The 25,573-nt window shown below is 47.6% G+C and overlaps 2 protein-coding genes across 2 annotated transcripts in view; both read left to right on the top strand.

Moving 5' to 3' along the window:
• The window catches only part of sdk2b (sidekick cell adhesion molecule 2b), a 47,593-nt gene extending 44,103 nt beyond the window's left edge, over positions 1 to 3,490 (top strand). The window contains 2 exon segments of the mRNA XM_060037267.1: positions 124 to 180; positions 870 to 3,490. Coding sequence (XP_059893250.1) covers positions 124 to 180; positions 870 to 1,374 — 562 coding nt within the window. The 3' untranslated portion in view covers positions 1,375 to 3,490.
• Positions 3,491 to 6,488: 2,998 nt separating this feature from the next.
• cdc42ep4b (CDC42 effector protein (Rho GTPase binding) 4b) lies at positions 6,489 to 25,196 on the top strand. The gene is made up of 2 exons (XM_060037630.1): positions 6,489 to 6,743; positions 20,835 to 25,196. The coding sequence occupies exon 2, from the start codon at positions 21,052 to 21,054 to the stop codon at positions 22,063 to 22,065; it is 1,014 nt and encodes a 337-aa protein (XP_059893613.1). The 5' UTR covers positions 6,489 to 6,743; positions 20,835 to 21,051; the 3' UTR covers positions 22,066 to 25,196.
• Positions 25,197 to 25,573: the final 377 nt, after the last annotated feature.

The following is a 25,573-nucleotide window of genomic DNA, read 5'->3' as shown; positions in this document are numbered from 1 at the left end:
CCATCTTTGGGGGCGGGGCTTCACAAAAGGCTGCTGTTCACCTTTTGTTCTGTCCGTGCTTTAAATGTAAACCCACCTTCCCCGCTCTCCCCCCCCCCTCTGCCTTGTTCTGTCCACTCGTAGGAGGCGTTGGTGTTCTCGTATGGGACAGGGGGCCTGCGCACGCTTCCACTGCATCTGGTGAGCTCCCTGTGGCAGCCGGCCTCTGGTTGTGTCTGGAGCCCCTCATCCCACCCCCCCCCCCCCCCCCTCCACGTTCCCTCCTCCCCCTCTCCCTCAGATTCCCACTTGCGTCTTGTGGTGTATCGTACGTGGCATGCCACAGCCACCCATCCCACCACCACCTCCATTGCCAGCACTGTCACAACCGCCCATCCATTCTTATCCGCTTGTTCCCGGAGTGCCTTGCATAGTGGACATTCAGTGTGTTTTTGGTTTGAGTGCTGGATGATTTGGAGGGCCGAGTGTCTCGTTGCCTTTCTCCTTTTGTGTTGAGGGTCCCATTGAATGTCCCGCTCCGGTAACGAGGGGTCCTTTTGCAATCACGCAATCCCGCTCTGGCCATACCTTCATCATCTTCATCGTGTCGACATGCTGTGTTGCGTGCGTGTGTGTCGGTGTGTTATGTGTGTGTGTGTGTGTATGAACGTGTGAGTTTGGCACATGCAGTTTTGCACGTGAGCGTGTCGTGATGAGAGGACAAGGGAGGCAAACGATTGCACAAGTCTATAACCCAATCTATATCTTGATACTTGTTCATTAACCTCATGTTCATTCGCATTTCAAACCTCCGCTCTAAATACGTGACCCAGGCCCCCCCCCACACTCAACACTTCCTCCCTTGTGTCTCCCCCCTTCCTGTTCCACAGGGCAGCGACAGTGAGTACGAGGTGGACCCCAACCGCCAGAAGACCCACTCCTTCGTCAACCACTACATCAGCGACCCCACCTACTACAACTCGTGGCGGCGCCAGCAGAAGGGCATCTCCCGCGCCCAGGCCTACAGCTACACCGAGTCGGAGTCGGGCGACCCCGACCACTGCGCCCCGCCCCCACTGCCGCCCCTCCCTCCTCTGCCCCCCCAGCTCAGCTCCCCCAGCCCCCAGCCCCAGGGCCCGCCCCAGCCCCAGGGCCAGAGCCAGGGCCAGCCCCAAGGCACCCCCCAGGGCCAGGGCAGCCTGTTCAGGCCCAAAGGGAGCCGGACTCCCACCCCCTCCCAGCAGTGCTCCAACCCGCCCAGCCAGCAGAGCACCCTGTACCGGCCCCCCAGCAGCCTGGCCCCCGGCTCTCGGGCCCCCATCGCCGGCTTCTCCTCCTTTGTGTGATGATGATGATGACGATGAAGATGACGGTTATGATGTCGATAGAGACTAAAGGGTTGAAAGTATAGATTAAAGTATTCCTGGAGTGATCCAGGCGAATGGTATTGGAGGAGAACGTCATATGACAGGCATTTAATCAAACCAATCAAACGTCAGTTAGCTTTGTGTTTTAAAGATGTTTTGTTCCACGGTTGCTTTCTTTTTTTACTATCGGTTATGTTCAGTTTTCTTCTTCCATTATTTTTGTTTGAAATGTGTTTGTTTTTTTTAAGACATTCAAGATAAAAGTACATAATCCATTTTTCTTTTTCTTTCTTTGCGTGCGCGTGTGCCAGTGGATCTTCTGAAGACAGTACATGAGATAATATTTACATCATCTGTCCTAGTGCGATTTGTTTTGCTTTTGTCGTCCAAGCGATTTTGCCTGACATGTTTTGCATCAACTCTTTTAGTTTTTCCTTTTGCGTTTGCGATATTCTTTCTGACACAACATATAAAGGAACTGTTCTGTACAAAGATTTTTTTCTTCAAAGCCCCACCGATCAAGAGCTTATCTAGCCTGTTGGAGTCTTCTCTGAATCCATCGAGGGAGACCTGAGGCTACCAGGCCGCCATACAGTCGGAGTAAAGACATGTGTCCATTTGCACGGATTCAAACTGACAACATGGATTGTAAACGGAAGCGGTGAAGGGACAATTATCAATGACAAATCTAGGCCAAATCAAATCAATGCCAATGAGTCGGCCTTTGTACATTGATCAGGGATCGTTTCTTGTGTTCCCCCCCCCCCCCCCCATCGAGAAACACTTTTTCTGGTGTGGAGCCTGCCCTGTCACACTGCACACAGACCCTGTTCAACTCTGACTCTTCTGGTGTGGAACCTGCCCTGTGACCATGGCACACACAAACACACACACAAACACACACACTGTCGATCTGACTCTCCTGCTGGGGAACTTCCCCTGTGAGCACGACCCACACACACACACACACACACACACTGTCCATCTGACTCTCCCAGGCCACGCGCCTGAACCCAGGACATGAGATGGAATCACATGACATGTATATCTCTAAAAGTTTTAAGTGTTACAATCTGTTTCGTGGAGTGTGTGTGTGTGTGTGTGTGTGTGACGGTGGATCATAGATGCCTTGGCAGCAGAATATATATATATACTGTATGTGATGAATCTGGATTCTGTTTGTGACGGAGCACTACTGATTCTGCCGGGGGAGGGGGGAGGGGTGTGCTATCATCGACAGTGACCGAAGAGTGAAAAAATAACTTATCTTTCTTATGGCGGGACAAACCAACCGAAAAATCATTTTTCCCCCCTCCCCCACACACGCAGCATAACAAAACTGCAAATCCCACTCTCTCTTTCTATGCCGCCAAACTAGAGCAGCGATGACATCACCGTTCCAGGACCCAACTGTAAGTAGGAACTGGGCTGTGACTGAAGTGGTCTGGGCCGGCTGTCACGATGCGGTCGCGCAGCTGCCGGCTCTCAGAGTACATTCTGGGGGCCATTTTGATGAGAAACAGCAAGAGGATCCTATTTTTTCCCCTTCCTTCTCTAGTCTGGTAATGAGGGACTGCTGCCGTAGAAGATGTCCACTGAGAACTATCGGGGGGCCTATGAGAGGACGTTCTGGCCTCCGCCCCCCTGCCCCCCCCCCCCCCCCACACACAGACACACACACACCCCCTGTGTAAGGTACAAATCTGCACAATGCAGTTGCAAAGACTATTGTGACCCAAAATGGAGGACTTTAAAAGTGTATCGGTATGTGTAAGCAAGACTGTGCGCGTTTGTGTGTGTGTGTGTGTGTGTGTGTGTGTGTGTGTGTGTGCGTGTGTCTGTGTTTGTCTTCACTTCTTCTGTGTAAGCTTTACAGAGCATTCACTGCACGGCATTACCATCCTACCATGTTCCCTTCAAGACATATATCCCATCACGCTGTAGTGGAGATTCAGTGGTGTCTTCAGTTTTCATAGGTAAAAACTAAAAAAAGTATATATTCATTGCTTTTTTTTTCCTTTTCTCTGTGTGGTGATTTCACTGTACGCAAGAACAAAAAAAATAAGAACAACTCTTATCATGCTTAAACTAAATGGATATATGATCACGGTACATTTCTGAAATAAATTATTTTTCAATGGTGATCCTTTCTGCTGGAAAACGGACTGATTTGTTCAACTGAGCGGAGTGGAGAAAAGGGAAGAGGGGGAGGGAGGAACAGGGGGGGGGGGGGCTGGAGTACAGAGGGGAGGAGAATGTGGGTGTGGAGACTGAGATCACTCAATTTAATGGAAATGTGGAAGTTATGATACAAATAGTATTCATAAGAAATACATAGTGGTTACTTTGCGGCACAGTCAAAAACCCTTTCCCTTCAATCGTTGGCAAAAACAAGTACCCCCTAAAACAAGGGTGTGGCGAAGCAAAAATAATAGTGATATCATTGTAATTGAACAGTAGGCCACTACAGTTACAGTATGTTATGTGTTAGCCCGAACCCTAACTCTCTGCTGACTGTAAGTGTGTGTGTCTGTGTGTATTACACATCATATACATCGGTGTGAGGCGGGTCGTTGATCCATTAGGTGACCCACCTAACCTCCCAGCCCGGTGTCCTCTCTGCCTGTAGTGTTACCGGGCAACCACCGTCTAACCCTGTTATTGAGCTCCAGCTGACCCGCTGACCTTTTACTGTTGTTCGCCGTTCTCTCCCATAGACCCACGTTATTAAAAAAAGAACGCACGTTGAGAAGTTCAACGTAGTTCCTCTACCCCCCGTGGGGGATCTACTGTGTAAAAAAAGAACAACGTCTTCTCTTTCTGTTTTATTTATTACCTCTCTTCAACTATATTTTTCTGTCTGTCGTCCCCCCTTGGCCTCGGTTACCTCTCTCACACTTATTTATTTTCCAACCCAACAGTAAGGCCAGACAAAGCCCAGACCGCCCGCAGCAAGCGGTGTCTGTCTGAGTCAGATGATACTGAGAAAGAGAGGCCCTATCGCTATAGAAACGGCAGCCGCTCGTGCTGAAAACAACCTTGGGAAACAGCCAGGTTCGCACTCATCAGGTCATCACCCGGTACTGTGTTCTCTATCTCTATCTCTACCTTAAACTGGTTCCCCGGGCTGGAGACAAGGTAGATATGACCTCAACCATGAGGCGTTTCGGAAATTGTCAGTTTTTGTTGTATTTTCTGACGATTTGTTCAGGAAACTCCATATTTATTCCCATTGTCTTTGCTGTTGTTCTCCTTGTTGTGATTCTCACCTCGGGGAATTCACTGGTGTACACAGCTTATAGGGATAGAATTGCAGAATTGTCGACCCGGATAGCGCCAGGACTCATGAGCCTCTCCCAGCCATCTAGGGTGGATACGGTCGCAGATCAACGCTAGTCATAGTAGCATCCAAGATGAATACACTTTAATAACCAGAATGTAGACAAGAATTGTATGCATACATATTTGTGAGCAGTGAACGTGATAGGTGGTGTTGGATCGTAAAACGGAAGGTTTTGTTCGGCTCGATTCGGAGGCCAAACATGCTATGGGGCTAACCCAGAGGAGAAATTGGATTGCAGTGCAGGAGACAGGAACCAGGATCCGTCGCATCCTGCTGCACCGTGACCCTAATCCCTTTTGTGGAAAACATGCAGCAGGCTCGTTCACTGGGGGACAGATGACACACACACACACACAAACACACATACACACTCTCACACACGCACGCACACAACAAAACGCTTCTCGTTTGCTGCAGCATTGACCGTCCCTCATCTATGTTCTTTATTTCTCTGAATGGCACATTGCCTGTTTTTATTGCTATGTGTTTCATTCTCCTGCAGAAGGAAAAGAAGTACAGAGGATGCCAGTGGTCTTCAATACCCCAGAGAGTCTGAAGTATCACATGGCCTCAATGAGACTCCGGAGGAGCCGCCGGTGCGATTAGAAAGGATCTAGACAGCAGAGGGCCGTTCAAAGGGCTTAGAAACCCCAGCATTTAATTGCTTAATTTAGTGGCTGGTGGGGGGGGCTGCTGAGAGGAGGGGCCGGGGGTGTCCGACAGGATACGCTGGTGGGCACAGGGAAGTGGAATACAGTACATAGGGATCATACATAGAGTGTCGTCTGTCAAGCACTTTGATTTTTATGAATGAGTCCAACGTCGTTTGAAGCTTTTTGTTTTCCTAATGCGGAACCAGGGACCATCAAGGGGGCCCTTGCCACAGTCTGTGAGTTCTGTCTGGCCTCGTACGGCCTCTGGTTTCACAGTGCCTCTGCGCCTCTGGCCTCTTATTCATTTATTTAATTCAGCCCCATTTGGCTCATCAAACTTTATTATCACTGGGTCGGTTGCTGAATCAGGTGAGACAGGCAAACGGCATTTTATATCTTTCTCTGCGTTTCCCTTTAATGATCAGGCATTATATTATAAGTCACATTATATAGGAGTGGACACAGAAGGACTGATGCACACTATAACCCTTCTAACAGATGAGGAATTGATTGGAAATACATTTTGTTCCAATAAATCCTCTTTAGCCTCTATGGAAGATCATTGTTTATGGTGTAGAAAATCTATAAAAGCTTACTTTTGTAAAACTTGGTGTGAATGTTTCACAGAATGTTAGGTATCCCCATTTTGTTAACATTACATAAAGTAACGTACATATGAGGAAGTTGGAAAGAGTTGACGCAGTTTCTCTATGATTTTCCACAATTTCACAATTGATTGGTGCCCTGATGGTAGTTAGTTTCAAGAAAATATGTCTTACTCCCTCTCGGATATAAATGAATTATGTGTTTTAGTAGAAAGGCAGTGTCCTGTATCCTATAGATATATATATATATATATATATATTTTTTTTTTATATATTTTTCTCCAATATTGTAAGGACCTTGTAACAGAGGACATCAAACATCAAGAGATGACAAAATGCCATTTTCAAAATTAGTAATATGTATTTTTGTTAGGCTACTGTTCTGTTTCCTTAATGTCACAAAATCAAGATTTTCTTTTAAATAATTATTAAAAACGGAAGTTGATTGTTGGAAGAATGTTATTTACTGTTTCCCCATAGTTGGGAACAACTATGGACTGGCCCTTTAAGGCTCGACGGGAGGTTGGTAGTCTCGCGGGGAGAGGAGGGACTGGGTGGTTTAGTGCGCCAGTACGGCTCGGCAAACTTGACTGACGCAGAAAGAAGAGTAAAGCACCAGTGAACTGTATGTGAAAAGACTCCTTCCGAGCTAATTACCATTCAGTACATTTCTGTAGTTTTTTGCCGGACAAAAACTATTCATTGGCTTCACTGCTTTGCTGTTGGCTGTACTTTTAGAAAGTTCTGGGAATTTACACCGAAACTTCCCCCTTTACCAGGAATACACCTAAGAGAGGTAATGTCTATACTTCAATGGACGCTGTAACAATATGACCTGTTGTATCATGTTTATTCCCAGGCCATAATTGCCCGTATTAGCTGTTAATGTATGAACAAGGGTCGGCCATCCTTAAGAAGCGCACGTAGGCTGTACTGCGATCAGTTAACGCAGTTCGCAAGACGTTGAGTGAAATAACGATGTGTGGATCTAATCTGCATCTCATTTGCATAGCAAACGTGCTCGAGGACAATCAGCGCCCTCCGGCAGGAGTCTGGTAGGCTGCGTGCGTGAAAGCTAAGCTAGCCGTCCCGTATGGAGTGACAGAGGTCCATTGTGCGATGACGACCCCTCCACTATAGCGCATCAACACCCCCCAGCTGCCTAGTGAGAAGACGGACCCACTAGCTCAGAGAAAACATCATCACTCACTCCTCTGTGTGTGTGTATCTCGAACGAAGCTCAACCAGGGGGATGGAAACTATGTTTTGAACGCTCAGATTGAGCTGTGATGCTTGTTCGTTTGCCCTGGACTAGGGTCACGCATCACGGATCTTTGTTGCGTTGTTGCGAGGGTGAACCATGACGTGTAAAATGCAGGCGAGGGAAACTTTAGTTGTTATTGATAAGGATATGGGGGAGTCAGTCAACACTTGAGTTAACAGTTGCTACTGTTACTAGGAGTAACTGAAAGTGTTTTCAACGTTTGATCTAATTATTTATTGTGGATGTGCTTTGTTAACTAATGGTGTAATACGCATTAGTTAATAACTTTTTTTGTCAGGGGTTAGGTAGACTCCGATCAGAGTACAACAGAACAGATGGGATCAACGATGTACAACCCCAGTTACATAACCACACTGCCCTGGGAACATAAAGAACAAACCCACAGTGGAGGTGTAATGTATTGGAGTAGAAGACCTATAGGCGCTTAGACTCAACCGCAAATAAGGCTTCTTCCAATTAGTCCTTCCAGTGCATTTTATTCCTCGCTTAGTGTTTTTAAGAATTTGCCAGTGGTTTTTCGGTTAAATTATGAATGGCCTCTCATAGAATGATAGATACATTATTGTAAAATTGCCATGTTTTATTGAGCAGCCCTCCCTTGTTAAACCGTTACCAATGTGTTCGTTGTGTCCATTTGTCAAGTGGACATCTTGACAAATGAGCATGGCTCATTACAAACCACCATGACCTCTGACCCCACATGGAAACGACGCCCATCTTTGCTTGTGTTTGGACTGGGCACATCACCCCGACAACATATATATTAGGCGTAACATGCAAATTCGATTTCCATCTTTCTTGATAGCGGAATCCTTTTAACTCTTGGGGAATAACAATTATTAGTACTATTGACAAAGGAGTTGAGATTGAGGCCAAGGTCCAATGCTGATTTACAAGTGAGATGATGCATGATGCAGCGTCCCTGTTTTTTTTTGTACTTGGGAGGCCTCTCAATTTAACCCCTTCCCCTCTGGCTATATGCAAATGTGTGTTTTCTGGAACTCAAGAGCTGCTGCTTATCTAATTTAAGCATCTATACAGAGTCTGCCAGAACACACACGCACACACTTTCTTCTATTTCTTCTCACTTTTGCCTTAAACGCTGTGAAGGAGGATCCTGCAACAATGCAGAATGAGCTGGCTACCTGCCCAGCGTGGTCTGCTCTCTGCTCATTTCCTACAGTCTGCAGTGGAGAGGGGACAAAAGGGGGAGGGGTGACTACCTTGGATGCGTCCATTGCCTGTTTTTTATATATAGGACATACCCTAAAAATGTATGTAATATTTGGAACTGACTTTGATATTTAATATAACTGACTGAGTGCTCTGGGACATTCGGTAAATGGCTACTCACGATGAGTTGTGAGTGAATCAGCTTCTTCTTTCCACACTTTATTTCCTACTTTTCAATATATCTTGTGTCTCCGGAAGCAGTTGCATCATTGTGTGTATTTCAGTGAAAGCACCTGGTGAGCTTGAGTCTGAAGGCCTATATGCTTTGTGTGTTCGTGGCTAAAATCTCATTTGTCTTTTTTGTTTGTTTTCATTCAATTGCGTTTAAAAATGCCTCATGCCCTTTTATGATCTTGAGTGACTGGATTTCTGCTTGTGCTCCAGAAAGTTCCTTTCACACTCAGTGGTTCACTGACCTCCATGGAAGGCTCTGTCGGAGACAGTGACAAAACAAATCAACAATGTGTTGATATATGATATTCTGAAAAGTCCTAGGGAAGGGGTCATGGGGAAATTAAAGTCACAGGAGCAGAGAAGTGAATTGTCCCTGACTGACCAGGTCGATTTCTGGACAGCAATCCCGATAGTTTAAAACGAGACCTTTTCAATCGGTACCACCTAAAAAAAAAAAGAGCAAGATTCCAGGCTGTAAAATGTTTACATTCAAGAGTTATAAAGAGATCCTTGACATTGCTTATATATCAGTCAGTGGGCTGATAACAACCTTTTCGAGGACCACTTTTTGAAACTCCAGATTTCAGTTTATTGAGTCTACTTGTCTCTGGCATTGCTCACTCTAGCTCAATCCCGAGCTCCTGACGCTGCAGTAAGCCTCCCCCCTCCAAGACTGTTTTGGATGTTATCAACGTAACGTGACCAAGGCCTCGCCAAGTAACCGGTTCAGCAGGCTTACTGTCCCTCTGGGGCATGATAAACCAAATACTCCCATGTTGCACTTAAAAACAATGGCCCTCCATCAATTCAATTCATAAACTGATGTTGAAAAGAACATAAGCAAAGGTGTGGCAATGATTTGAATGAGTGGTCGAAAATGTGGAGCCAATTAATCATCTCAACGCATCCTTCCATGCAACATTATGGCCGCAAGGTGCTGCTTAAAGCTGTGGAACCAGTCACATTATTGTCATATCTGAGGTGATGCATCGCTGATGGAACTCGAGCCAAAACAGGGACCAGCCTTCTGGGTTGGTCTGGCATTCCAAATGGTTGAGAAAATCAACAGAGGTTTCAGTCTGGTCCGAGAGTGTAACCAGAACAAGACATCACACTCATCTGTCACGCCTGTCCCCTGTCCGCCAAAGTATCCTCCATTGTCATCCTAAGACACAAACATATAAAATAACTTTTGCATGCGATTGCAAAAAGGTGTTTAAAAAGGTGGATGCACTTTATTAACCAAACAACATTGATCAAGATGGAAAGTTCTTGCAATAGAAAAACACATTATTTATTCCTCCCGTTCCCCCGTTGCCTCTGCAATTGTAATTAAATTGACAGATAGTTATTGTACAGCGCACAAATTGTACAGGGTCCTTCATAAGAGTAATTCGTTCTTTTCTAAACCACCTAAGTAAAATGAGATTGTTAAAGGCATCTTGTCCCTCTCGTGCATGACGTTTGTTGGCAATTCCCATTGAGGTTTGTAGTCCCAACAGCTGTGATGCAGAGGCCCGTGGAATCGTGGTTAAGCCTTAGCGAAGCACAGGCCTAATTGAATTAATACCCTGCCTCCACAGCGCCATCCGCTGCGGTATGCGGCTCGTGTGGGACAACTGTTGGGTCTGGTACCAAAAGCACAAAGGAGCTAGAGTCCAGATGGCCTGGGGTGGTTGAGGCTGTGGCCCATTCACACTTCAGCGATCCCCCATTGTTTTTCATCACTGTATGGACTAGGGAAGCAGATGGTCTTTCTCAACCATAATGTTCATGGCAGGAAAGAAAACGCTGCTGTCCTAATGCAAGCAACAGGCTCTGGTCTGGGAGTGATTACTGGACGAACCTATGTCAGAACTAGTGGTACTACAAGGCCTTGGACTATGGGAAAAGTGAGGTCTTAAACTGTGATTACATCTACAGGACTCCAGTGGGTCCCATGTGAATATCTGTCCAGGTTATTAGCGTAGGTTTCGGTTTCTTCATAGAGAGCACCTTCATATCGGCCCTTAGATCTTGTGTGTGTTGATGTGTGAATCGATTTATGAATGCATGAGTGTGGCTGGGGTGTGTCTGTAGGGTTTGGTTCTCGCATTGCTTCAGTGTTGAAAAAATGCTTTGTTATTAGCTCTTCTCCATTGTCAGTGTTGCCTTTTTGTATGTTACTGAGACCTTTCAGCCAATGAGGTGCCAACCTGGGCTTTGCCCGTGAGAAAGAATCTTGTTCCTTATTCAGACGGTGTCCATTTCCATCATTCAAAACTCAACCTTAGCGATGCAGTACAGTGCATCGTTTGCCCTTTTAGCCGAATGGCCCAAACCCAGCCCTTGGGTTATGGACATGGACAAAAGTGTGTCAACTGTGTCAAATGTAATTATCTCCGCCCTGTTACCTTGGTTTACCTCTCTCCACTTTGTTTTAAAAGTGTCAGTTCATTTGTGACTACTAGGCTATTACTAAACCTCCTGCTATACACCTACTAGACTGTAAACACGTCATCCGGTTAGGACTCGAGTATTAGAAATATAGCCTATCCGGCAACAACAAAATGTTTCAAGAAACATTATAAAATAACACTGCATCCTGTCTTATTCAAGTCCAGGCCAGGAATTAGGGATGTTAACATTTACACATTCAAACGGGAACTAAAATACGATTTCTTTGTGGTTAACACTATCCGTTCAACAGCAAAAAGTAAAACTACTTATGAAATAAATCCTCATGTTCTGCTGTCTATTTTTTTGCTAATGCATGTAGGGATACATACCTGAAATATCTTTCATTTGTTTTGTAACTTAACATTATAAGTTAACCTTACTTCAAAGCTTTCGGTTGAAGTTTAGTACACTGTCATAAATTGTTCACATTACTGGCCTTCAAGATTGTGGTTCCCTTTAATCAGCGAGGTTGTCGGTGACCGTATTATTAGGGTGTTCTGTTATTTATCTTAGTTTTATAAATCATCACTTTTAACAAGGAGCAGCTTCTGCTTTTCCACCTGAGATTATGTTTCTGGAGAGCTTTCCCCACACTTGCTGGTATATTTTAGCACTTTGAGAAATGGCAAGACCGATAGAGCTGTCAAGATTTATTGTCTATGGGATCACTTCCAAATTATCTTGAGCCTGCTAATTGCTCACCGTAGCATCCCTAGAAGGAATATTTGAATAGTCCTCCTGAATCTAGGCCATGCTTAGAGGGTCATGGTCAGTCACTTATTAAGAAATCAGGTAAGAAATAACTTTTTTCTTTACTCCACTGACTTGTTCTACACCGTTGATTTAGGGAAGAAGATGCATTCAAGGTGCCCATAGAACCTGCAAACATACAGTATTTTTTAGCGGGAGAGAAAACGTATGGCCTTTGGTCGCTGTGTTGGCATGTCATTAAGAGAACCAAGAAGTAACACAAGCCTTGTCTTTTAAGATTGGCTGGTGGACTTTGAGCTTATTATTTCTTTCCCTCTTGCCTCTCCTGCCTCAACTTGCAATGACTCAGCCAATGCATTTATTACAAATCTCTGAAGAGAAACACTACATTTGAAATGAATACATGCAATGGAACAAGTCAGTAAGTTTGTTATGCCGTTGAATTTCCTTACTAAATCAGTCTGTCTTGCTGGTCAGTACTATCCATTATGTTTACAATATGCTTGGGAACTTGAGTCTTGCATGTGTGGCTCATGCATTGAGCCACACATGGCTGAAAGAGCTCTGTAATTATCTGGGCCGATCGGTAACAGGCAAGCTTACAGTGCAGATGTGCTTTGCTTTGCATGTGCCAATCAGGGCTGATTGAGGCATGATTGAGGCTATGTAGGGGAAAAGTTTACCATTTGGGAAGTGCTCCTATAGACTGATGAACTACAACTGTCCACGAGACGGACGGCTCAACGAATTGTTGATCATTTACAGGCGTTGCTCTATTGGGTTGTGGGAAAAATGTGACTAGTTCACCCGGCACACACTGAGGTGATTGGAGACCGCTTTGGTGCTCCAAGTTGGTCACAGTCATGCCATTTCTTTCTGCAAACACGCAAATACTGTTGAAAGTATCAAAGGGTTTTCAGTCCATTTTCCTGCACTGTATGCTTATCAGGCAGAGTAAACCATGACTCCTGCAATCACTTTGAAGTGCTGCTCCTACCCAAGCACTCTGTGACCCTGAATGTCCCCATCTCCGTCCCGCTGTCAGATCCCCAAGGGAACGCTCTGAGTTTTTGCTGCGCTGGCATTAAGTGGATCGTCTACAAGGCACGCATACCACACCCACTGTGTTGAAAGTACTGCCCTTACAGGCCCGGGCCATAGTCGCTCCAGTGATTGTGCGTTTAACCTTTAAGTAATTAAGTAATTACTGTTAACGAGGCATGTCATCGTTAACGCCAACTAATCACATGGCCTTTCTCTATCATAGCCCTGCGTGCGTCCGCCAGTGAAGTTGCTTGGCGCGTCAGCTGGGGTAAATTACGGTGCGTTATGGGGCTGAAGTGGCCATGTTTGTTGGCCCCTGTGGTCTTTGTCTGGTTAGGGGGGCATTTTACTCAGTGGGTGTGTTTGTGGAGTGCCTTTTGCTGTTGTTAAGGCCCACCGGCTCTATTATCTCTTCTTGTGAGCCCCCATGCCCCAGGCCTTTATGGCCTCTCTGGAGCCTCTGTGTTTGAATTCTGTGGGAGGCAACTGATAAAAAGGCCTGTTGAGAGGTTGACATGCTGTTGAAACACACTCGCAGTTGGCCAAACGCGGTGTGTGTGTGTGTGTGTGTGTGTGTGTGTGTGTGTGTGTGTGTGTGTGTGTGTGTGTGTGTGTGTGTGTGTGTGTGTGTGTGTGTGTGTGTGTGTGTGTGTGTGTGTGTGTGTGTGTGTGTGTGTGTGTGTGTGTGTGTGTGTGTGTGTGTGCGTGCGTGCGCAATCAGAACCAGAGCCCTTAAAAACCGGTTGGAATATGACTTAATAACATCCTGTAAATCCCATCCCGTCTGTGTGCGCACACATGTGTTTGTTCCGACGAACTGCTGCGTCCGCGCTCCTGTTCGCCGCCCTGGTATCTGCTGAAGCTTATCTTTCTGGTGATTTGGCACATTTTTTTCCTGCCCAGTCACAGCGTTTGGTTCACTGAACTACTACAATCCTGCTCGCTGCGTTTACAAAGGGATGAACAGAGGCACACGTCGGTAAATGGCCTCCCAACTTATTTTTCAATGACCGTCATAATCGTTGGTCCACGGCTCACCTGCTGCTGGTCCAGTGTAGTGCATTGTCTTAATGTCGCCGTGGCCTATTAACTGGAAGTAGAAACTAACTGGGATACTGGCCATGCTGCCATCTTTCTTTAATGGGGCTTTTTTGTCCAGGCTCTCTCTTTGTTTTCCATTGCATTGTTCTCCAGAAGTAAGAAATACCCTTTCGGCCGACTTTTGCACCTCTTGGCTCCATATGCTGTGCATGCGAGCATACAAAACCCTATAACACACACACACATTTTTCCTGGATTTGGCGCGGGTCTGTGAAGTTATAACCTATTCGGCATTGGCATGAAGAAAGCATGTCTAAAGACATACCTTATTGCAGTATCCCCTTGGGCCCATGCTGCTCCAGAACGGACCAGCCCTGCTACTAGTGTGTGTGTGTGTGTGTGTGTGTGTGTGTGTGTGTGTGTGTGTGTGTGTGTGTGTGTGTGTGTGTGTGTGTGTGTGTGTGTGTGTGTGTGTGTGTGTGTGTGTGTGTGTGTGTGTGTGTGTGTGTGTGTGTGTGTGTGTGTGTGCACGCACAGTGCCTATCTTTTCCCCGCGTGAATCACATCCAGGCGGTGACCACTGCTACAAAATCGAGTTTTCGCCAACTTACCGTTTTTTTAATTTTTAATTATTATATATATTTTTTTAATCTCCACAGTGTTTACATTTCTATGACTTTCACACTGGGCGGGAGGTGTCAGAGGGCTACCGAAGTAATCAAATAATGTTCCAATACCCAAATACAAAATGGAAGTATTGTATGATATGATACTCTGCCCATTATTTGCCATTTCTGATGATGACGACCACCGTCACCTCATGTGAAGCGTTCTCAGACAGGACAGTCTAAAACACTGAAGCACTGACTGGATATTGAATTGAGATTTGAATGCCTACCATACAAATGTTTTTGTGTCTGTGTGTCTGTGCCTGCCTGCAATGGGAGACCCCCCCCCCCCCCGCTATAGAAATTCTCAAAAGGCAACATTGGCATGTAATAAAGATGCCCCCACAAGTCAGGTTCCACCCAGGCATCTCACGCAGCTTAGCATGATAGTCCAGGGGGCTAGCTCAGCCGGCTCCAGGCCTTGGTGTTCTGCCATCCCGGAGTTACTGCTCCATATAGGAGGCCTGATGGAGAGCCGTTGGAAGCCCTCCGCCACAGGCGATAGATGGGAAAACCTTTCCCAAACAAACAAACATCACTCCACACGTCGGTTTCTGTCATGAAAAGGCCGAAAATGAGGCCACGGCTAATATTTAGCCGGGCTTACAACAACAGCCGAACAAGTGAGAGCATGTTTTGAATAGAGGGTGGATTTGGGCCATGACGGGGGGGAAATAGGATGGGAGAAATAAGACTGGTGAAGAACAAGGTTTGGTGGTTGTTCTGTGAGGAGGAGGAGGAGGAGGAGGCGGCTCAGGTGCTGGCTTCATGTTACACACACACACACACACACACACACACACACACACACACACACACACACACACACACACACACACACACACACACACACACACACACACACACACACACACACACACACACACACACTAACTACAGAGGGCCTGCTAACGCAAAGCCTTTTTTTCTCCCTGGCTTATCTGTCCGAGCTTGTCTTCTAAATATTTTTTTAATTTGATAAGCATTAACGTTGCTTTGTCAGTGTCTTTCCCCTCTGAGACCAGAGTAGGTCTTGGGTTATGTTTGCATACCATTAGCTTAGTTGACCTATGACACTTTTGTTTGGATGGTTGTCACTCAATTTGTTCCAAGGTGTGTTACTTCCCAGTATTTCCCTCCCAGGTGTGTTGTAGGGTTTGCACCTCTATGCATTGTATTGTTCTTCTCTCCATTAGTTTGACCTGACAACACACACTGGTGTCTCTCAGGGGGAATGGCAGGCATTACCACTAATCACGTTATGCACCGTCTGGCTCTGCCAATTTCCAAATGTAAATTGTATTGACGGTTCCTCTTCTCCCTGCCAATCACATTCTTCTGGAGGACTCCCGCAGGAAGGCTTCACCCTTCACCCAGATCCCAATGTTTAGCCTCATCTTTTGAATGCATCTACGAGACGCTTCGTGTTTGTTGGTCACTTTTTTAATGGGAGATAGCCGTTTCTAATGGGAGTTAGCCGTTTTTAATGGGAGTTAGTCGTTTCTAATGGGAGTCGGCCGTTTCTAATGGTAGTTAGCCGTTTCTAATTTGGCCAAATTGATTTCTGAAGGATATGTGGTTTAACAGGAAAAACTGGTCAGCTCTTTATTATCAAGTGCTAATTATAAGACAATAGGCAGCACTATGTGGTGTCATCAGTTCCGTTTGTCAAGACTGACGACATGTAATGGGTCATGTCGTTGATAACGGAAGCCATGATTAGGTGTTGCAGTTAAAGTCAGAGCCTATGCTTTGAATAAAGTTGTGCTTCTCTAGGAAGTTGTCATCTATGTAAATGTAATGGCCTCAGGCTACTTAATACCTGACCAAAGTAGTCTGCCTGCTTGGTATTCAGGGTAAAATTTAGGTGGAGGTGTTGAGGCTTTTATTAATAAGGACTGGGTTTTCGTGATTTAATGGGGTTACACCGAAGCAACTGTTGCAGGATATTTGTCTGCTTTGATTTCTCTCCAGTCTGTGACTTATTGCGCCTGCTTGGAGTAAGACCGGGGCATTGGTTTGCTTTACAACTCGACGCCTGTTACCCATGTAAATATAACCCAGTCCATTTGAAATGTAAAGCCCGCCGCTGTGTCTGGCTGCTGGGTCGGCCCATTGAAGTCGACCGGGGGTCCAATCTGGGGGACGGCACAGTGCCACAGACTGATAGTTGTTGTCCTCATTTTATTTTATAGAGGCCAAAATCAATTCAGCGCATCAAGTTGAACTCACAAGGTGGAGGTGCTTGTATCAGCGCTTGTTGTTGATGGACTTGTTTGTGGTTTCTCCATTGTTAGACGGTTGTGGTCAAGGGCAGGTGGCCCCCACCGTGGGAACCAGACCTTTCGACCCAGCGGCTGGAGGTCCGTTGAGCTCCTTTTGTTAAGACGTGCTGGACAACCGGCCATTGTCATGCGGCCCTGCTGATTAATTGGTGATTGTATTGACAGCGCAGCTCACCGGTTGCATTTGCACCTCAATGTGTCCGCACAACGGCTGCCCCTCCTATTGTGGGGCCCCTCGGTAAAGTGGAAGGGGATTGGCCCCGGTTCAAGGTTAGGGAGGTTCTCCGACGCTCAGGCAAACTTTGTCTAGCGAGCTGGATGACAAAAGCAAAACTTTTCTCTGTAACTCTTTTTAAAGAAACATTCGACATGCCCGAGTGTCTCCGTGGACAGCCAGACTGTGGGCACATTCTCCGCGGTTCTATTACTAAACTATTAACCACCAGGCTTTAAACATTTAATCTTGTGAATCAGTACTACTCTTTTTCTTTTTTCTTAACTCATGAATAAAGAATTCAATTGGCAGAGACATCCCTAAAGCCGTGTGTGTGTGTGTGTGTGTGTGTGTGTGTGTGTGTGTGTGTGTGTGTGTGTGTGTGTGTGTGTGTGTGTGTGTGTGTGTGTGTGTGTGTGTGTGTGTGTGTGTGTGTGTGTGTGTGTGTGTGTGTGTGTGTGTGTGTGAGAGAGAGAGAGACGGAGGGAGATTCCTGTGTGTTACTAGGGGGGGGGTTGTAAGGGTGAGTCATGGGATTACGCTCGGCAAGAGTTGGGCGGTGATGACCGCGTCGTTTGCCGGACACCGTGACATCACGTCGGGGGAGGGGGAGGCAGAGCGCTGCAAGATGTTGTCCATCGTTCATAGCCCTGTCACCACCGCTCTGCGATGGAGCTGGGGTTGTGGTGGGGGTGCCCGGTTACTTAAAGCGTTGCCGTCTCCAGCTGGCAAGTCCATCGCGCTCCAAACGGTCTCAATAACAACACCACTTCTCCCCGTCGGACTCTGAACACACAAATGTATTCCTCTCCGTGGGTTTCTCCATAATCGGACCTCGCAGGCCCCTGACGGAATGCTTATCGCGATCCCAGAGTTGCTGCGAGACCTGTCTGCATCTCTGTCCATCTCGACCGAATTTGTGATTTAAAAGTGTTGGGTTAAAGGGGGAATCTGGCCTGCAGACAATCTGCCGGTTGTGGGAGTTGACTGAATCCCCAGTGGCCAGTGTTGACCCAGCGTTTGAGTGAAGCCTAATGGCCAAGGCTTTGATTATCTGTTATTCTAGCTGTCTGGATGGGCCCTGAAGCAGCAAGGCGTGCTTAAACATAAACGGTGTTTAAAACCCCCATTGTTTTTTTTATGCGTCTTGGCAGCACCATGGAGCAGGACGGGCTAAGGACACCGGCCTTAGGGTGTGATGTTCCCCTGAACCTTTCCCAGCGCCGTGTGTGGGTGATTTACATCTTCACAGGGGTGAAGCGCTGCAGAAAAGCCCGTAACCGAATATGACGGCGCTGCCTTGAGGGCTGCCCTCCCTTTGTCCTGGCGGCAGTAATGGACTCTTGATAATTGAAAGCAAGCAGGGGGGTCCTCTCTCATCATACACCGCAGGGTCCCGACAGATCTCCCCCCCCCCCCCCCCCCCCCTCAACAGGGCCCCAACGGACCATTTCCTTCAACGGCTCAAGGTGTGAGGGCCCTCCAACCTTTTGATATCCACCGAGGAGGTCATTTTATATGCAGGGGTTTTGAATGTTTGATACTTTTGAGAAAGCCTCACATCAAAAGCATTCCTCTGCCACTGTGGCATTGTGGTGCGGTTCCCTTCACCTCCAGGAAGGGCCCGCTCGCAGGGCTAATCCATCTGAATGAGGTGATCTCACTCCGGTTGCCATGAAAGACACTTTCTCCCTCTCCCCCTCTTGTCCTCTTGTCTCTGGCTTAGAGAGACAGGATGCTTGCTGGGCAGTCAGTGATGCGGTCTGATGTTGCAGCTCACCAGGGAAGGATGTGAGGAATCTGTGCATGCATGCATGGGGACTCTGGATCCCTCTGCCAATCACTGCACTACACTGGTTCATGGATGGAGGGCTGAAATGGTGCCTTTTCTTTCTTGTTGTATAACATCAGTACGCAAATAGCATGGCTTTTGGTTCCGGATCTACTTTCACTTTAACCCTACAGTGAAAAACAAGGACTCCTCTGACCCTTACTACAGTATGGCCTTTAAAGAGATGTCCCTGTTGACCTAAACTAATCTGATCAAATGATAGATTATCCTGCAGCGCAAAAACGCTTGCATCAGAGGTTGGGTTTGAGTGCACAATGACTGGCGGTGTTTGCCCTCAGCTGGGCCTCTCCTCATCTGATGGCATTTAGAAATGTGTTAAGTGCTTCACACAACACACAACCCGTCCCCATGCTACGGCAGCAGCACACGATCACTTCTAGTCTTCATTTTCTACACTTGGAATGCAGTTTGAGCAGGATTCTCTCCCAGGTGAGATGGTTAACGCACGTATCGCCTCTGATTGATTATGGCTGCGTGAGAATGATGCCGAAGAAGTGTGTGGGTGTGTGTCTCAGGCGTGAAACAAGCCGTGAAACAAAGCATTATTCCTGAGAGGCATCTCACACACACACTTGAAACCATTTGCATCTCAAACAAATAAAATAAAGAAAGGAAGTCTCCATTGAACTGTAAAGCCAACTGCAGACCAACATAGAGGTTTTGACACACGCTCACACGTGAGGCCTACAGCAAAGGAGTAAACAATCCAACATAAATGGTAGGACGGTAACGCTGTCTGACATTAACAGTCCGCCCTCCTGTGTGTTTTAAAGACATGGGCACCTCAAACACCCCCCCCGACTTAGAGCAGACAAAGCTGGTCGCCCACTTTGCCGCCTGCTCGCCGGGCGTCCCTGAGGACCGAAGGACAGCTCGGCCGCAGTAAGCCAACACCGCCCCCCCATCATGGGCGCGTTGAGCTGAGGGACGGGTAGTTGACAAGGCTAAGAGGGATCTCAAGAAGGCCTACTCCTGCAATGGAGACGAGCAGTCTGCACACCAGGCCTCTAAGCTATCACAGCCCATCTCCTCAATCACACATTTTAAATGTCCGTAATCTGGAGCGCTCCGCTATACTCGACGCGCACTGCGTCCTTCCTGGTTGGGAAAAATCCCCGATCCCAGAGTGGCTTTGATTAGGCCGCCCGCTATTCTCTTTCAACTCCCCTTCAAATCAAATAGACGGAGAGGAACAGAGTGCCACGAGCACGAGTGTTGGCTAACTAAATAAGATATGTGGTGGTGATGGAAGCTTTTAAACAGAATGCCGCCCGTCTGGATTCATGGGTTGATTCAAGCTGAAGAAATGCTGCTCCCCCGCATTCTCCCTCTCCCGTCTCCTCCCTCGCTCGCCCCTGGTTCACTTTGGTTCTCCGCGTCGCCCAGTATCCGGTGTCTTGCTGGTTATGTAATCGTAAGGGGCCCCCGAATGGGAACCTGAACAAAGCAGTGAACGCAGGCCCCCTTGCCAAAATCAGCAACGTAGTTATATTATAATTTATGTTACAACAATAACCAGGTAGTAAGTCCCAGTCTTTGTCTGGGTGCTCATTAGTGTGCAATTCAATTGAAGAGTGAAGGAGGTGTGAAGTTGACTCCACGGTGCTGCTCTGCCCCATTACATCGAGCGTTCACAGAGCTCGGGCTGTTGCTGGAGTCTGAAAACACTGAAGCCCGGCTTTGTTTCCCAGACACGTCGGAGCAAAGTTTCCACGCTGGATGCGGATCAAACCGGAGGGGAAGGCGACGAAGCGACGGGCTTCAAAATGGCAGTAGCTCACTAGATTGGCATTTAAATGCTACGTTAGGTCCTCGTAGGAAAAGTTTAGGGCAATATAAAATCCGCCTCTGATGTTATTTATGATCGGTTTCCAGCGGCGCTGCCAAGTATAGTTTACATTACAGTGCCCCTAATTCTCTCTTTCCCCTTCTCCTTCTCAGGTCGATCCAGCAAGTGAGACGAAACGGGGACAAGCATCGCGCTTCAGGGGCATTGTAATGGCGACACACACAGACCTCCTCTTGCTCTGACACCACCCCCTGCCCCGTTCCCAGCACTGAACCCACAAGCCCTCGTCTGAGGCCCCTCCGCACCCGTCTGCCCCTGTCCCGCCCGCGGCTCCGCTCAGCCCAGGGGGTTCTAGCGAGCGGCTGCATCATGCCCATCCTCAAGCAGCTGGTGTCCCACTCCAATCAGGCCAAGCGGCGGTCGCGGGCCGACCTGACGCCCGAGATGATCAGCGCCCCGCTCGGGGACTTCCGCCACACCATGCACGTGGGCCGCGGCGGCGACGCCTTCGGGGACACGTCGTTCCTCAGCACGCGGTCCGGGGAGGCCCCCCGGGAGCCCGAGCCCCGGGCCGAGTCGCCGGGCCCCAAGCCGGGCCTGCTGTCCCGGACCTTCCGCAGCAGCAAGCGCTCGCAGTCCATCAACCGCGGGGACCGCTACGACGCCGGCGTGGCGCCCTCCGGCGGCTCGTCGGCCTACGTGAAGAACGCCATCTCCCTGCCCTACCTGAACGAGGACGACGCCCACTTCGGCCGGCAGCTGCCCAAGAGCGTGTCGTCCAGCCCCATGAAGCGGTCGCCCGGGTCCGACGCCTGGCCGGCCAACGGCGGCGGCAGCGGGGCGGTTGCCATGGCGACCCTGGACCCCGACTTTGACGAGCTCAACTTCGGGGAGCTCACGGACCTGCCGCCGTCGATGCCCCGCGGTGGCGGCGGCATGAAGCACGCCGACTCCATCATGTCGTTCAACATCGACCTGGGCCCGTCCATGATGGACGACATCCTGAGCGTCATGGAGAAGAAGGGCTGGGAGGACGACGACCTGGGCTACGAGGAGGGCAAGGGCAGCGAGAGCGGCGGCTCGCCCTCCTTCTGCGCGCCCGCCCAGCCCCAGGAGGCCAAGCGCGTGCCCGCCAGGCCCCCCCGCAGCACGCCCCTCGCGGCCGCCGGGGAGCCGTACACGCCGGAGCCCCCGGCCCGGAGGAACCAGCGCCTCGACAGCTGCTCCCTGTCCAGCTCGGGCTCGGCCGGCCCGGACGACAAGACGCACGGTGCCGCGCCCGAGGGCGACACGGACAGCGCCAAGTACAGCTCGCCCCACGGGGACGACGACCGCGAGTTCTCCTTCATGGACGACGACGACGACGACGAGATCCGCGTGTGAGCGCCCCGGGGGGGGGGGGGGGGGGGGAAGCTGCTGGTCGGGGACGGTATGTTCGGGGACGCGTCACGCTGAGGATCCAGAAGGCTGTCGCTAAAAGACTGAGGACGGGAGGGAGGGGGGGGGGATGGAGTGGGCGGCGGAAATGGGAAAAGCCAGCACATGACTGCGCTGTATTTGGGCATATTTGGGTCTTAATCTCTCTGCACTTTGTCCGACTATACTTGCGGCAAGAATAAATAAATCCTGTTGTTGTTATTAAGCCTTAAACGCCTTTATTGTGGCCATACATAAGCGGACTTCTCTCACACGAACGGGAGATTAAATGGAAATTCAAATGGAAGTGAAAGAGTGAAAGCACAGTCTCCCTCACATCCGTTGTTTCATAGAGTAGAGGATAAGGCCAAAACGCTACAGTCTTATACTTTTGAAACGATAATTTCTAGGGTCGCATTCCAGTGAATCAATGCGCTGAACATTCTCCATGTTTGGAACATTCAAAGGCCCATTTTGAAACATTCATCCGGTTCCAAGTGACCTGCCCTGCCCTGTGACGAGGACAAGCCACCCCGTCTTCAGCGGTGGTTCTCTTTAAAGACAAAGGAAGCAGGCGGGAAACGGGAGTCATGATTTCAGAAAAAATAACATGGAAGTGCATTGAGAGTATGACGTCTACGGTTGAGAGAAAGGACACACAGGGGTGAGCAAAATGAATGGGGGGATGGGAGGGATTGAGTCGTAAAGTGTGTGTGGCCGTGATGGTAGTAGTGGTAGTGAAGCAGCCATAGTGCTCTTTTCACCAGTGACAATGTGTGTTAGTGGCACCGACACTAAAACTGAAATTAAATCGCTATCACTTAGACCGTTTCTGCTTGTTGAGGGGGATTGCTCCTATTCGTTTTCCTTAGTGTACATACATTATTGAGTAGTTGGTGTTCTACGGCCCATCATTATATCATCGGTATCTTTAACGTTTCGCTTGTTTCCTAACTCTAGCAGGCCTACAGTATTTTCCTTTTTCTTACAGTTTTTTTTTGTCCACCATTCAACGCATTGTTTTGGTTTCTTGTCAGGGTCACGCTTGGATTTTGTGAGTCTTTTGTGCCACGCAGAGCTTTTCATTGCAGGTTTATTTTTTTATTGCGGTTGGGTTTTTTGGATTTGTGGCTTCCCTTAGTTTTGGTCGCCTTCAATGAGCCAGCTGGGGACGCGGAGGGCTTGGTGAATCGGCTGTCGGTATGCATGACTTTGTTGTCGAACCGTTACACGACACAACACTAAACGTAAGGTCATGTCAGCTCTGCTGGCGATGTCCCAATGTGGCTGTAATGGCTGACGATGACTTTTACACTGGCACTCATTGTTGTATGCTTATGCCCACTTTTTGTTGAAATGTTAAAAGACACAAATGTGAATTATTGCAAAACGGAGGCCTTCGGTACATGGGTATATTTTGTTCCTTGTTGTCCTTTTCTTGATCGATGTAATTAAACCGACCAGACTTTGGAGTCTAAAATGTGGTTGTCAAGGGAGACGTGGCTTGTTGCTTTGGTGTTTCCACTCCACACCACAGGTGAGTGCTTGACCGTTGAGCAGGGAATAGAGGGATGTTTGTAAGTTAATCAGGAGTTGTGTAACAAAACGAAAGGCCTGCTCGCCCGGCATCGAAGCCACAACCCTAGACAAGTGTGTTAACCTCCACGTTAGGATGGTGGAACGATGTACAAAAAATTTAACAATGTTGACTCATTGAAAACGATTCAGAAAAAAAAGAAATACCAATCCTCGGTGAGTTCCGGCTTAGATGTCTCTAAGCAACCACATCTGCGCTGTGATTGGCCGAGGCAGGACCGGAAGAGGTCAGATGCTTGGTTAAGCAGGGCTCCATGAGACAACTACATCTTGTGGATAGCATCCCTACATGATTCCTGTACCCCCTGCTGAGGCTTCTTGGCCTCTCCCTCTCCTCAGACCTGTTCCGATTGGTCCACTTGTTCCCTCATTCCCTAATCCCTACATAGTACATGGAAAACTTGAGTCCTGTATTTAGGGAACACGCAAGGCAGGGAATCGGGGGGGCGTTCGGACACTAATCATACAGTAACTAGATTTGTAAGGTAACATTTCGGACAGTACAAAATGGCGACGCCCCAAATAGTGCACTACATGGGGCGCAATGGATCCGATTGGGGCGCGGCCCGCCTTAGTCCCTCTGGAACACGGACACTTACATACGCATGGCTTAGTTATTTTGAGAGTTTCATTCCGTCTCTGGTTTGTTTGTGTTTTGTTCTGTGTGGTACTAGTCACGATTGGGAGAGTCATGTTCGCTGCGAGTTCATGTCGATTAAGAGGGACCAGCCGAGTGATTTGGAAGGAAATTGTATTTACCAAGTGTGTGTGTGTGTATATATCTCGTCATTGTGTTTTTTGTGATTGAATGATTCTATGTACGCTCGCTGCAGTATGTTTTCAAACCACCAAGTTCCCTTGCAGAAACTCGACGGGCCATAAATCTGGGTTGTGTTGCATTTTGTTTTGGTTTCACTCTTGACTTGATTGGTTAAGTCCTTTTTTGGGATTGTTTGGGGGAGCTGAAATTCCTCATGTTCCACCAAGTTTTGTTTTTCACACTAACGGACACTAGGAAAGAATATTTCCACAGAACGCTGCGCTGTCGCTGCTCTAATCCGAATAACTGAACATAACAGCCTACACATTGTGCCATCCTTTAATGCAATTAGATTTCATTTCAGCAATAAAAAACAAAGTGGAGCTTATATGTGGAAAAACACATGAAGGTTGGTGATAAAATCCACCTTAATAGCTCCAAATGCTAACTTTACATCAAATCATCTGGGAGATTGTTTGACTGCTAAAAATAAATGAACCATCTGGTTGGTTGGGATAAAAAACGATTGTGAGGGGAGGTTGGCGAAAGCGTGGCCGTAAAACTTCTCGTTTTAGTTGTTTTTTTTACTGGGTGGCTGTAATCTAATAAAGTATGTACTATTTTCTTTACCGTTTCTCCTCCCCTCGTTTTACTGTACGTATATGAATAATATATATCTACCACTCTGTTCTTTGAAATAACAGCTATATTTTTCAATAAAAGAAAAAGCTGGTAATCTTTACCTGTGGCTGTGTTAATGTATTTAATTTGGTAATGCGTTTCCCTAGTTGGAGTGAGAGTAGATGCTGAGACTGCAGTCTGCTGCGAGTTGATTCATGTTCCATTCTCCCCATAGAAGCAGCAGCTGGACCTTGTGGTCGATTTTAGTGCCTTTTCTAAGAAGTGGCATGACTACAATCCTACAGTAGAAACGTTTTAACCTTTGATTTGCAGTTTTAAACTGGAATGAATAGAGAGACATTAATTGTTTTTGAAAGATCCAAATATAGATCCATTATAGTATGTGTCTTCTTAGATTAGACTTGTTAGAACTAATTACAAAATTAGGCTAGATAAACTATACTGTGTAGAAGGGTATTGACACACAACCAAGACTGA

The sequence above is a fragment of the Gadus macrocephalus genome, chromosome 18 (genome assembly GCF_031168955.1).
Source record: "Gadus macrocephalus chromosome 18, ASM3116895v1".
NCBI classification, from domain to species: Eukaryota; Metazoa; Chordata; class Actinopteri; order Gadiformes; family Gadidae; genus Gadus; species Gadus macrocephalus.
The sequence above is the reverse complement of the archived record's forward strand: the minus strand, read 5'-3'. Positions and strand labels throughout refer to the sequence as shown.